Below are 15,051 nucleotides of genomic sequence, written 5' to 3' on the forward strand. Positions count from 1 at the left end.
GTCTATTAATTATTTTAAAGTTATGTTCAGTTCAACTTGTTTTAAGTTTTTTAATTGATTTAACAGTTTATTTAATTGTTCAGTAAATAAATTTTTTTAATAACTTTTATTATTTTTTGAAATGATAAAAATATTTACATCAAATTTTTAAATTTTAATTTTTTATCTTCTATATTATTTTGGTCCAATATATAACAAATAAAACAATAACATTTTTTTTTATCTTAATTATAAGAAATATAAATTACTTTATTATTAAATTTTCTTTTTAGCACTAGTTATTATAAGGTCTATTAATGATTTCACTCATACATCTAGGTGAAAGTGAGTATATTTATTGAGGTATCATAAAAATAAGAGACTCTTGTTAAAAAATTCTCTTTTAAAAATAATTACCACTCAAATTATTTTAATATCATGGGTAGTGTTGAAATAAAATAAAATTTTATGATAAATTAATTAATCTAATTATTTTTATTATTATTAATAAGTTAGATAATTATTTATTATATATAGGATAAAAGTTAGTATATTTTTTTTAATTTCCTAATTATCATTTTTTAAATAAATAATTTTATTATTTTTCTGATATTTTATACTTTTCAAATATTTTAACTACTAACTTTATCAAATATTATAATTTAGTAAGTTAACTTTTTAGCTTTAACTACTAATTTTCAACTATGACCTTTTAATTAGTTTCTTCAAACATAATCTACATATTTGACATTTTTATTACCGGTTATGAACAGCTGTTAAACATTTTTTTTTCTACAGACCTATTAAACATTTTTAAACTATGCTATATTTAGTAATTTAAATTTAAAATGCTAACATAGATCTTTCATTCGGTCAAAAAAAAAAAAAAAAAAAGATCTTTCATAAGCTTTAAAAAATATTTGTTGTTTTGGCGGTGAAAATTCAGGCGCGGTTTAACCTACCTCGCACTTGGAATTTTACTTTTTCTGCCTGCAGCGTGAGCGAGGAGAAAAAGAATTTTTACTTTTCACAGTCATGTCAAGAACGCCTACTTTGATATTTGATTCTAGAAAGCACAAGAAAACAAAGACTTAAGACTTTGTTGATCTTTATTCTTATTAATAATTTATAATGGTGTTTTCAAATTATTATTATTATTTTTAAAATACTAGTTTAAAAATATATATATATAAAAAAGAGAAAAAAAGTTATATAATTATTATTAATAATTATTTTATTATTTTTATACATTTTTAAAAAATGTATAAACAATAATCTGTTATATAATTTTATAATCTTCATTAAATTTAACTAATAAAAAAGGAAAAAAGTTATATATAATTTTTTATAAATTCATATGCATTAAACTTATCGAGTATGATAATTTTATTAATTTTTTAAATAATTATCTTAAAATAATTAAACCTATGATTTGATTTATAATTACATAACAATATAAAATTGTTTATACATTATCATTATATATACATTAAACTCATAAAAAAATGTATTCAAAAGAATCTATTTATAATATGATACTAACCTTAATAATAATAATAATAATAATAATAATAATAATAATGTTATTGTTATAATTAGCAACATAATTTGACATACTCCTTCAAACAAATTTCATCTAATTGGTTAAAATATATTACTATAAATAAAAGAGACACTCATCTAATATGATGAAAGATATTTTCAACAATAGTAACAAAGGAATCAAGTAACTAAATTGGGGTTAAACATTGTTTTTAATTACATGATGACATTGTCAGATGTCTAGTAACTACTACAGGTCTTCTTTTACTCTCACAGGGAAATGAACCATTGTTTTGCATTGCATGTCGCGTTGTGCAAAAGACTAATTAATCAAAGACTAAATCATCAACAACAGTCTTTTCCTTCTGTTTTCAGATACTACTCCTTTTTCCCTTAAAATCAAAACTACGTACTACTAATAATTAACTGTCTTAATTTCTACGTTAAATATTTAACGTAAAGAGAAGCGCTGAAAGAGTCTATCTCAAAAAGCATTCACACGTATGTACACAAGTCCATATATATATAAATAACAGCATCTATATATAGCAACCCTCTTCCTCTATTGATTATATCAAAGGAGTTTCTATAGTTTCTGCTCTAATTCATTATTACCCTTTCTAGTCTCTACATTACATCTTTGGTGCAACCAACATAATTAAAGGCCACAAAAAATGAAGTTTGGGAAAGAATACACATCCCAAATGGTGCCAGAATGGCAAGAAGCATACATGGATTACAATTTTCTAAAATCCCTTTTGAAAGAAATCCAACGCTTCAAGCTTAGGAACAAGCCTTCTCTCACCCCAAGTGGCCTAAGAAGAAAGCTAACACTATATAGAGCCTTCAGTGGCCTCACACAAACACACTACACTGTTTCTCACAGTCCCTCTCATCAGGAGCAAGATATTGAGAGCCAACCCATCATAGTGAACCGTGACGGCTCTGAAAATAAGTATGAAACTACGTTCCTTATGACCTCAGAAGAAGGTGGAGAATACGAGTTGGTGTACTTCAAGAGGCTCGATGATGAATTCAACAAAGTGGACAAGTTTTACAAGTCAAAAGTGGAGGAAGTGATGAAGGAAGCTGCAATGCTCAACAAGCAAATGGATGCTTTGATAGCTTTCAGGATCAAGGTTGAGAAGCCAAGTTTGTTGTTATTTGATCATTCTGTGGAGATGACTCGTCTTGCTTCTGATGTTGCTTCTTCATCTGCAGTGTTGGCAGTTTCCACACCCAAAGGGGCCAAATTGAACAGTAATTTACTTTTCACCTTCACCTCATTTAGATTCTTGATAATATGATTTAATTAAGATTAAAATGTTTTTTTTTGTCCTGTTAATGTAACGTTCTTTTTTTCTTCTTACAATTTTTTTATATTTTAATTCTCGTAAAATATGATTATTTTATTTTTTTAAAGTGTTTTAAATGATAACTCTTTCCATTGTTTAAAGCTTTCTCTTAGTTGGTAACATTTTTTATCTCTGCAATTTAGTATTGTTTTCATTTTTGTTCCTATAAAAAAATTATTTTTGTCCTTGTAAAATGTGTTTATTTTTTTTTTACTTAAAGTATTTTAAATAGTGCTTTTAACAGTAAAAAAAATACTTTGAATAATAAAAAAAGTTCTATCTAAAACACTTTAAAGAAAAAAAATAAAAATCAAATTTTGTAAACACTAAAATGAAAAAAAAATTATAGGAACGAAAATGAAAAAAAATATTAAATTACATAAATTAAAAATATATTTAAGTCAAACAAAAATAAAGTGTAAATATAGAGGTGTATTTAATTTATGAAAAATAAAATAAAAATAGAAATGAGAAAGCAACATCATCTATTATTGGAGATTTTAAAACATCCCCCTCCACCAACCCTAAATGATATCTTGTTATATTTTTCCGGGGTTTTGAACTCCCGTAAAACCAAACAGCATAGTCAAATACGTAGGTTGCAAGAAACATTCAACCACTATCTTTGATTCTTATCAGAAGATCGATCCTAATAAAATTGTGGTTTGATCTTTTTTATGGTCTAACCTAAAATGTTTATTATATTAATTATTTTTTATAAAATATTTTTTTATTAAATTCAGTTTTAGAATGATGTGATATTTTATTAACATACTTAATTATTAGGCTATAAAAAAGTTAAATTCTGAAAAAAAAATATAAATGAGGGAAAGAAAAATAAAATTAAAAAAGTTAACGTTATTACTAAAAGAAGATTAAATTATAATTCCCAAAAAAGAAAACTAAATTATTATAATTTTATCAATTTAATTTTTTTTACTTCCTAAAATTTAAAATAAATTCGTTTTCTCCCCAAATTGAAAAAGAAAATTAACATTTTTGTTCTTACATTTAAAAAAAAAAAATCTTAAAGGCAAACGATGTTGTTACAAAAGTAATGAACAGTGGTAACGTGACCCCTCAGCATTCGTCACGAGTACACTTTCGAGCCTCACATGACTTCTTCCATTGATGATGTCTACCATACTGATCTTAGACTTTTTGTAGGATTTTTTTTTTCTTTCATCAACATTTATTAAAATCTTATAATTATCAGCCGTCAGCACAAGAATTTTATTTTCTTGAAGATGAATTCCTTTAGCTTATTTAACTTTCTCCATCAATTTAACCATTTAACTAAGGTTTTCGTTTGGGATGGTTTTTAATTATTAGTTTTCTGTTTTAAAATGTTATTTTAAAACAAAAATATGTTTGAAAAAAATGAAACTAAGTTGGTTTTTTCTTCTCTTCAAAACACTGTGTATCCCATTTTAAAAATAATAAAATAGGTTTGTGGGTTTTTTTTCTTGGTTTTACTTTAATCCTCTAGCATTTTTCCTTCAAGCTACTCCCTCACACTTCGTTGGTTGGTTGCAATCTTTAATTGTCACCAGTCACGGTCATTGATCGTAGTTAATGATTGAAGTCATCATTTTTTATCACGGTCACCAATAATGGTTGTGGTCACTATTCATCAGTAACCATCATAGGTCATGGTCGCATTTGCAGGTTGTCGATCGCGGCCACAATCATTAGTCACTGGTAACGATCATGGTCATCATTGGCCATCATCGGTTACAAACGTCATTCCCCGATCATAGTTGTTGATTGTCATTAACGGTGTTGGTCGATCACTGGCTACAGTAGTCGATCATCAATAACATTTGCAGTCATTGATGGTTGCTAATGGTCACGATCGATGATCATGGGTCGTCAGTCTATTAGATTGACCTTTTTTGAGATTACAAAATTTTAATGTTAAAGATACATGGGAGAAATTTAGGAATGATTTTGAAAATTGATTATGAAGCTTCTTTTCTATTTTGCATCAACTTTCGAAATCAAAGTTGAAATTAAACTGAATTTGATTTTCAAATATTTTAAAATTGAAAACAAAAAATAGAAAACTAGCACAAACGGGTCTAAGTTTTCACAATGGTATTCATAATAACCTATTTTCAAATTTAGCATAACTTATATTCTTTTTATTTTTTTGACCAAACATAACTTGTATTCTTAAGGCTTAATTGCACTTTTTACCTTCAATATTTTTTATTTTTGGTGAATTTTACCCTCACCAAATTAATTTGACGCATTTTACTCTAACTTTTAATAAATTTGTGAATTTTACCCTCTATTAATTTACTCTTAATATAATTGTACTTTTTACTTCCAACTTTTTATTTTTGGATACATCAAACTTTTTTATTTTTTTTAGCAAATTTTATTTCTTATTTTTTATTTTTTGACAAATTTTACCCCAACTTTTATGCTTATTAATGGATAAAAAATAGGAAATAAAATTCATAAATTTCTTAAAAGTTAAAGATAAAATATGTCAAATTAATTTGTTGGAGTAAAATTCACTAATAAAATGGGATAAAAGTGTAATTAAACCCATTCTTAAATACATCTACAAGTGTACAAGTTTAATTGCCTTACGTTTCTTATACAGGAAATGTTTCCATGGCCATGGAAATGATCGAAGAGAGCAACAGTCATAATGAACAATCAGATAATCAAGAACATGTAAAACCAAAAGTTGAGGCAGAGAAGCCAAAGAATACCAGGGTGACTAGACCAGCCCCTTTGGAAATACTTGATCGAGTGCATTTCAACCACAACTATGAAACTCCACGTTCAACTATAAAAGGTGTTCTCAATTTCCATAGCAATACAGAACTAGTTAATTTCAGCAGAAAAAATCTGAACAAAGTTGAGGAACAACTTAAAAGGACATTCATTGAATTCTACCGCAAGCTTAGGCTTCTAAAAAGCTATAGGTAATGTAATATAAGAAACCAATGTATTTTGTAACCTTATGTTTATCATGTGATTATCTGACCATTTTCATGAAATTAACAGCTTTCTAAATATCTTGGCTTTTTCAAAGATAATGAAGAAATATGATAAGGTGGAAATTCAATTACCCTTCACTTCATTTTACCCATTAAAATTTTTGAAAATACAATCTTATTGTCTTCGCTATCACTCATATAGTAACTTCATAATGCAGATCACATCAAGAGATGGAGCAAAAGCTTATATGGAAATGGTGGACAACTCCTACCTTGGAAGCTCTGATGTGGTGAGAGTGCTAATTAAAAGAAGGCCTAACATTGAGATTCATTATTTTTAGGTTTAAATATACATTTTTGTTCTTGCACTTTAACACCTTCTCATTTTTGTCCCTATAATTTTTTTTTAAATCCTTCTAAAATATAATTGTTTTATTTTCATTCTTAAAGTGTTTTAGATAACACTTTTTATACCGTTTAAAGCATTCAAAAAAGTGTTATTTAAAATATTTTAAGAACAAAAAATAAAATAAACACATTTAACAAAGATTAAAATGAAAAAAATTACAAGAATGAAAATAAAAAAATGTTAAATTACAGGGATTAAAATTGCATTTGAAACTTATTTTTATAAGTTTATTATCAGTATAAAAAGTATAAAAGTTTTTTATAGTCAACCAATTAGATGTGAAGGTAATTAAGCATTATTTTTAAAATAATAATTATAAAAATTAATAAATTTAGAAAATATAATAATTTATAATTGAATAATAATATAAATTTTTTTAACACTTGTCAATGCTTAAATAGACTCGAGTTTCTCAATGTTTATAGTCACAACTAACTTGACACTTCCCATGGCAGGTGACAAAACTTATGGATAGGGTTGAAAAAACATTCACTAAGCACTTTTACAACTCGAATCGTAATAAAGCCATGCGTATCTTAAGACCAAACACAAAGAGAGAAAGACATAGAGTTACATTTTCAATGGGTAAGCACCATCATATTCATATTGACTCTATTTTAGGGGCTAAAGAGGACAAATTTTTATTCACATTTCTTCTTTCTCCCGACACTGTGGACACATTCTCAGGTTTCTTCGCCGGATGCACAACAGCTCTAGTGTTAGCCCTTATTCTAATCATTCGTACTCGTAACATATTCGACAACTCAGAAACTACCAAGTACATGGAAACCTTGTTCCCACTGCACAGGTAACTTTTCCAAATTACATAGCTTATCCCAATCAATCGACAAGATTTTTTTTTTCATTATTTGTTGTCCAACATCAAAATTAACATATAGGAGATAATTAATCTACCTAGGGATAAAAATGTTATGGTAAAAGGTAATTTTTCCAAAGTCCATAACTCATCCTAATTAACAAGAGTCTATTCCATTTCATATATTATTTGTTTTTTTGGTACAAGAGCACCTACCATGGTAACCAAAGAGTTTAATTAGTATGGACTATCACCATAAAAGTTTTATACTGTGAATCAATTAAAAATTATGTTTATAATAATTTTTATGTAGTTATTATCATAAACAACAAAGTTAATATACATAATAATTTGTGATTAAATTAAAATGTAAAAACACATCAGACTGTTAATATATATTGATTAAACTCTTGTAACCAAAACCATGTTTGGATTATCGTGGCACTCCTTCCGAAAATTAGTTGAAAATAAAAGATACCAAGAGTACTCAAAGGTACATTCAGAATGATTATCCAAACATGTACCTATAACCAAGTTAAACTTTCTTTTTTTGCAGTCTGTATGGATTCATAGTTCTACACTTGTTGATGTATGCTGCAAATGTATACTTCTGGAGGCAATATAGAGTGAATCACTCATTCATATTTGGTTTTAAGAGAGGCACTGGCTTGGGATACAATGAAGTCCTTCTTCTCGGTTTTGGCCTAGCAGTTTTCGCACTCGGCAGTGTGCTTGCAAACCTAGACATGCAGATAGATCCAGAGACAAAAGATTACAAAACATTGACAGAACTTATTCCACTCATTTTGCTTCTTGTAAGGAATTCATGTTTGAAAGATTTTTCCATAAAATATTTTAGACAAAATTGTATTTTTAGTGCTTATGCTAGGGTCCTTGTATTTTTATATTGATGAATTTGATCCTCAAACTTAAAAAAAAAACAAAAATGTAGATTTAGTCCTTCCTTTCTAATAAACCATCATGTTTGTTTTTTAATGTTTAACCAAAAGTATAGAAACCAAAAATATATTTTTCTCCATTTTTAAGTGCTGAAGTACATAATGAGTACATTCATTATTACACTGCAGGTTGTGATTGCTATTTTATTGTGCCCCTTAAACATCATATATCGGTCAAGCAGGGTTTTCTTCCTCATATGCTTGTTTCACTGCATATGTGCTCCTCTTTACAAGGTAAAGAAAAATCCTTGGAAATACAAGGTCTTTGCATTTTTCTGGTTTTCTGGGGTAATCTAACACTTATCATTTTCCATGTATCTCAGGTCTCATTCCCGGATTTCTTCTTGGCAGATCAATTTACTAGTCAGGTTTGTTACAGATTAAAACAAGACTTAAATATGTTTAAGATTCATGATATATATACCTGATTTTTGTTTAGTTCCTAATAAATTTTATTATTATTCTAAATTTCTAAGATATTAAAAATTTTATTTTGAATCTTGTCAATTAAGTGATGATATGACATTATATCAATGACTCTTTCAATATATATCATTTGTTAACATGATGTCACATCATCACTAAACTGATGACAGGAATTTGAAACAAAATTTTTAATCTATCAAGGACTCAGACAATTATTAAGAACTCAACAAAAATTTAATATATATCAAGAAACCTAAAAGTTATTTAAGCCTTAAAACAATTATCCATGCATTATCATTCCTTTATAACATTGTGATCCTGTTATGTACCCAGGTGCAAGCCTTGAGAAGTTTTGAGTTCTACATTTGTTACTACTGCGGGGGGGATTTCAAACAAAGAGAAAACACTTGCAACTCTAACAGTGTATTCATAACTTTTTCATTCATCGTTGCTGTTATTCCCTACTGGTGTCGTTTCCTCCAGGTGACTATACTTGTTAATTCTTCCCAACTTTTAGAACTGTGTTTGTTGGAGGTAAAAACAGAAATGAACAGAATAGAAAACACCCTTTTGTCTAATTTTCTTCCAAGTGTGTAATGAGTAATGTAATACCCTGTTAAACAGTTAAACCAAAGTATAAAGTAGAAATTTTCTTCATTTTATTACAGATTGAAATAAAATCAAGTTTTTAATAAAATTTTCTTCAACATGTTGCAGTGTCTTAGGCGTCTGTTCGAAGAGAAAGATCCAATGCAAGGATATAACGGATTGAAATATTTCCTCACAATTATTGCTGTTTGCCTAAGGACAGCCTATAGTCTTAACAATTCAATGGTGTGGATGGTGCTGGCAATGATTTTCTCAATATTTGCAGCAGTTGCTTCTACATATTGGGACCTTGTAATTGACTGGGGCCTTTTGCAAGGGCATTCCAAGAATCGTTGGTTGAGAGACAAACTTGCAATCCCTCATAAAAGTGTATATTTTATAGCAATGGTATGTATTTAGCTAACAACACAAGGGAAAGAGGAAACAATTGTGACTAACAATAGTTGACACAAGTGATAGTGACTTATGTCTCTTAATCAAATAATTCAGAGTATGAATCATAGTTGATCCTTAGATATAAAATAAATCATGTTCGGAGGGAGAATAGGCACCTTAGGTGCACTTAAGGTCCCTGACGAAAACTAGGTACCCACTTAAAATTTTCTAACATGCTTTACAATTATGATTGATATCTTGTTTCTCTGTGCTTTTTAAATTGGAAAAGTGTTGACGAATCGAAACCTTGCAGGTCCTTAATGTCTTGCTGAGATTTGCCTGGTTGCAGACAGTTTTGAATTTTAAGTTTACCTTCTTTCACAAACAAGCCATGAGTAGCATCGTTGCGTGTCTAGAGATCATTCGTCGTGGCATATGGAACTTCTTGAGGTAAACATGTAATTAATCAATATTTCAATAAAAAAATCATAATACTACAGTGGCAAATGCAATTACAGTAGCAAAAACAATGATGCAGTTTGTAAAAACAAACCTAATTTCCAAAGTTTATTTGATTTATCTAATAATATTTCTGGCTTTCAGAGTGGAGAATGAGCACTTGACTAATGTTGGCAAGTTCCGTGCATTCAAGTCCGTGCCTCTCCCTTTCAATTACGATGAAGATGAAGATAAAGATGATTGACGTGATACTAGGCTTGATCTAACAACATAGCTAGAACATGGATTTATAGTTTGGTTTCCTCTTTACTTTTTTTTTAGTACACTTTGTTTATTCTTTTCTTCTTTCTTTCATATGTTGAGAATTCAAGAGTAAATAACTTCTTTAATTTTTATCTTAACAAGTGCATTTCATTAGAGCCTGAAAAGTGAAAATAAAGGCAGTGTGAGATGATATTGCAGCCGTGCATGTTTTGTTTTCATGGGTAATGCATGTTTTGCTAATGTTCGTACAAATGAGGAAATGTATTGCAACAATTAAATAGTTGCAAGTCTTAAAAAACACGGGTAAAATAATGTTGAATCAAATGTTTAAAATGAATTGCATATGAGAAGGAAAAGAGACACTACCAAAAAAATATATTTTATGACACTAGAACAACGATGGTTTTATCAAAATCGTCGTTGTTCCATGACCGGTGGTATTTTCATGAATAAATGAACATATTAACTACGGTTTTAGGTAAAACCGTCATAAAGACATTCAATACAACACAACAACAGTTTTCACCAAAAACCATTGTAGATTGGACAACTTTTAATGTCAGTGACTACATTTTTGCTTTGTCGTATGCTTTGTCTTTCTTACTAACAATGTGAGAAATGGAGGTAAGTGCACACCACAATCAAAGAACAATCTCCACTCGAAGCAAAGCAAATTAGAGATCCAAACTCAGTTCTCCAACTCTCTGATCTCAACTTCCCTCCAGCTTCACAAGGCATGGCCAACGACGATTGCTGCGCCAAACAACTCATCGACGACAACGATGAGTTCAACATTGCGGGCCTCGACAACTTCAACAGAACCATCAATCTCGCCTCTTGCGGCCTCTTGTATGTTATTGTTATCCTCCACTATCCATCAGAACCGAAACCGATGAGATGCACAGATCTTTTGTTCGGTACAAAACCCTAATCAGTGTTGCTTCCAATCGCATTTTCTCTTCAAGACCAACATCATTGAAGCAACAAGAAGCTTCCCACTCCTCCGACAGCAACAATGGGAACACCTCATTCAGGTCACTAATTCGATTCCAAAAAGCTAATAGCTTTCCCATTAGACCCTCTTATGGCCAAAGAAATCTTTGACTTAGCCTCTCGCCAACCACTTCCACCATGCTTAGTCCACCTACCTCATCCTCCTTGTCAAATTGGGTCGCTCCAAACATTTCACTTTCCTCGATTGTCTCCTCTGTCGCCTCAAATCCGATTCTCATCCCCATCAATCCCACCCTCTTCACTTACCTAATCAAAGCCTACGTTGAAGCCGATTTGCCCGACAAAGCCCTCGAAACCTTCTACCCCATTCTCCACTTTAATTGCAAGCCTATCCACAAACACCTTAACCGCATTCTTGAGGTTCTTGTCTCCCACCACAACTAAATTCGCTAAGCCTTTGTGTGTGAGCTGCTTCATGATGTTCATGTTACCTATTAGGGGTAGGCCTTTTGGGCATGGTGGATACAACGCCGTTTTTCTATGGATCCGGGACGCTATGCAAAGCAACAATAATATCAATGGGATTGTGAACAAGAGAGTTTCGTGGAAACATTCCAGTGCGGTTTTTAGTTCCAGGAGTAAATTCATGGTGGGTTTTTTATTTTTTATTTTTTGGTTCTCTATATTCCATACACTACTAAAAAAACTTTTTTTTACGATGCACATTCTAAGGTGATTCCCAGGAACCGTCTTAGAATGTACGTCGGTGGCATTTTTGTAATTAAAGGCAATATAACTACGGTTGTCTATGACACCTGTCTTTGTACGTAGGGCGTGATGACATTTTCGTAATTTAAAGAGTTCATTCTATGACGAGTGTCATTAGAAAACCGTCTTTGTTATTTTATAAAAAATAAAAAAGGTTTTTTAATTTGTTTTTTTTTAATATGTTGTTTGTCTCTTTCATCGCGTACGTGTTCTGCACGAAGCAAAGCACTTGAACCTCGAAGTTGACATTTGTCGTGCCCTAGCCTGCCCTGCCATGGTTGCCTGTGCCGCATCAACATTGTTCTGTGGCGTGCGCGTCCCGTCATGCCCTAGCCTGCCCCGCTGTCGAAGGTATGCATGCTGTTTTTAATTTTTGGCTTTACCCTTGTACCTAGGTTGATGGAGGCACATGTTTCTTACTATTACTATTGGTTGTTTGCTGTAAGTAGTGAAGTTGGTTAATGTATTTTTGTATGGCATGTTTACATTAGTTCCCATAGGTAGTGGTTCACAAAGCAAATGTTCCAATGCTGGAACTAAGTTGCCATGTTTACATTAGTTCCTGTACCTAGTTGTTCAGAAAACAAATGTTGCAATGCTCAGAAATAGGTTGAAACAGACTCAGATCATACTAGAAAAACTAAAGGGTATCATCAATGAACATCATTCCCTGAGGCCTCAGATATTGTAACTACATCACCTAGAATCAACCCTCTTGTGTAGGTGGCTGGTGAGTTTGCACGTTGTCTGAGGACTTCAAGATCCATCTCTGTTGGCTTAATCTAATAATGGATGCCCTGCAGGTCGCTGTTGCACATACCAAATATTAGTCACATCCCAAATCAAAACATTAGAAGTGGTTCTACCTTCAAAAAATAAACCATCAAAACAAGAAACCTCTGATGCCAACCAGTGACTTGACACATTCCATTTATACTAAGTTTATCCTTTCTTCCAAATCATAATAAACAAAGAGAAACTTAAATACTTGACAGCTTTACGAAGATCTAGATTCCATCCAGTGACTTGAAGAAAGGAAATTCATTTCAAATTATGTAATTCCAATAACTAGAGTCTGCAGAAAACATTTCAATTATTGAAAGTTATTATTCTCTCTATAGTTTTGTAGGAAAATTTATGATTGGTAAAAATGTAGGTAAGTAATGATGTAATGTTAGAGAATCAAAAGACCAAAACACACTCACAACTAGAATGGCATCATCAATGGAGCAACTACAACCTAGGTAACAAACATAAATTCTTTGGCTCACATCAATTATATTTATATATTAAGGCATTGTCTGTTTTAAAATTAGAAAATCAATTCTTGCACTTTTCAATGAAAATGCAGATGTACTTTATATTTAATAATTAATTTATATATATAATGATAACAAATTTAATTTAATCAGCATATATAAATTGAACTGAATCAGTTTAGGTAAAAAATATAAAACTCATCATATAGGATTGCATCTTAATTGAATTGGATTATATTTTATTCCAATAGTTACTAACAGGTTCAAAATGCCATTGAGAATGAAAGCAATATTTTGAATACGTAAAACAATTCCAGAATCCCCTAGAGGCATGCATCTCTACAGGATCATATTTGGAATCATCATCTATATTCCTATTGGTACAATCCACTGTTTCATTAGTTGCACAAGTTTCACCAGCTGCATACTCATTATAGGCTTCCAGATCATTATTGTGGCAGTCAGCCATAGAAGTCTCATCATGACATACAGGGGATTCAACAACAGAGTCCTCGTCTTCCTCTCGAGTTGCAATATCATTGCCCTGACTCCCTTGCCATTCATCATGCAAGTGTGATTCAACTCATGCAAGTGTGATTCATCTTATATTTTTATACTAACCACTTCCCCAACATTGCACATAAATTCTAGTGTATGTTGATGATATTTTAATTACAGGAAATTCTCCTGATCTGATTCAACAGTATATAACCAAACTAAGCTCCATATTTGCACTTAAATAATGGGATACTTTGGACTGCTTCTTGGGTATGGAAGTCATGTATCTCAAAAATGATTCTATTTTTCTATCTTAAGGAAGATATATTAGAGACATTTTCGGAAAAAGCTAATATGTCCTCAGCTAAAGGTACCTTCACCCCTATGCCTAAAGCCTACAAAGTGCAAAGTCTAACAATTTAGACCTGATTTTGTCCAAAACCCTCACCTCTATAGGTCCATCGTTGGTGAAATTAGCTATAGTGTGAACAAAATATGTCAATTTCTCTCTGGACTACTAGGTCATTGGAAAATGGTCAAACGTATTCTGCAGTGTATCTGCTAGGGACCCTTCACCATGGGCTACTATTGCACTTGTTTCAAGTCCCAGACTCCCACTCAGCTGGCCATTTTTAGTTTTTATGATGCAGATTGCGCTTCCGAGTTCCGACCTAAGATGATCGTCGTTCCACATATTTGTGTTCTACATTTATTTTGGCCTAAACATGGTTTCTAGGTGGACAAACAAACAGCCTTTGTTCTTGTTCAAACGTAGAGGCTAAAAATTGAAATCTGACCAACACTACATTAGATCTTCTGCATGAACTTCGCCTTTCTATTACAACCCCCCTGGTTTGTTTACCGTGACAATCTTAGCATAGTGTCCTTGACTCGTATCCTGTCATTGAGATCCAAGCAAATGGAGTTGAATTTCCTTTTTGTCATAGAAAGTGTGCTCAAGAAAGTTCTGTGCCTTGGTCAGATTGTGTGCATTCTTACCAAAGCTTTGGAAAGTACTCGATTTCGTGAATTGTACACCAAACTTAGTGAGGTTGATCCTTTTTCTTTAGCTCAAGTCCCCCTTGAGAATTTTCAACTCTTGATATGATAGTTGCTATATTAGTTATCTAAAAACTGTCAATTACTATGTTATGTCAGCTCAGATTCAATTAGTATATGATCTTTGCTATAAACATACATAACTATATCATAGTATAATGAAAATGAGTAACAAATTATCTTACTCAATAGTAATTTTCTCTTATTTTCTAAGTTTCTATTTCACTCTTGAATCAAATTATATCAGGCCTAGCTAGAAAAGAAATTCTTAAATTGACTTTATTCTTTTTAAAGATCTTAATATACATGTACTCTCACTCAAATGAATATTTCAATTTTTTCCTTTACGCGTGAATGAGGAC

General features: G+C 31.0%; 1 protein-coding gene across 1 annotated transcript; it reads left to right on the forward strand.

Annotated features, from left to right (window-relative positions):
* Positions 1-2,081: 2,081 nt before the first annotated feature.
* LOC114401374 (phosphate transporter PHO1 homolog 3-like) lies at positions 2,082-10,335 on the forward strand. Its single transcript, XM_028363883.1, has 13 exons — positions 2,082-2,781; positions 5,491-5,818; positions 5,901-5,949; positions 6,052-6,123; positions 6,698-6,827; positions 6,930-7,050; positions 7,616-7,874; positions 8,148-8,252; positions 8,342-8,386; positions 8,778-8,927; positions 9,162-9,440; positions 9,742-9,878; positions 10,032-10,335. Exons 1-13 carry the CDS (start codon positions 2,196-2,198, stop codon positions 10,129-10,131), a joined length of 2,361 nt encoding a protein of 786 aa, XP_028219684.1. The 5' UTR covers positions 2,082-2,195; the 3' UTR covers positions 10,132-10,335.
* The last annotated feature ends 4,716 nt before the right edge of the window (positions 10,336-15,051 follow it).

Source organism: Glycine soja, chromosome 20, assembly GCF_004193775.1.
Source record: "Glycine soja cultivar W05 chromosome 20, ASM419377v2, whole genome shotgun sequence".
In the NCBI taxonomy this organism is placed as follows: domain Eukaryota; kingdom Viridiplantae; phylum Streptophyta; class Magnoliopsida; order Fabales; family Fabaceae; genus Glycine; species Glycine soja.

Excerpts from the sequence above, each read along its gene's own strand:
- LOC114401374 (XM_028363883.1), top strand. The coding sequence starts at position 2,196 with ATGAAGTTTGGGAAAGAATACACATCCCAAATGGTGCCAGAATGGCAA. Across the intron at positions 7,051-7,615 it reads ACCTTGTTCCCACTGCACAG|TCTGTATGGATTCATAGTTC; the intron begins GTAACTTTTCCA and ends CTTTTTTTGCAG. Across the intron at positions 9,879-10,031 it reads GGCATATGGAACTTCTTGAG|AGTGGAGAATGAGCACTTGA; the intron begins GTAAACATGTAA and ends TCTGGCTTTCAG.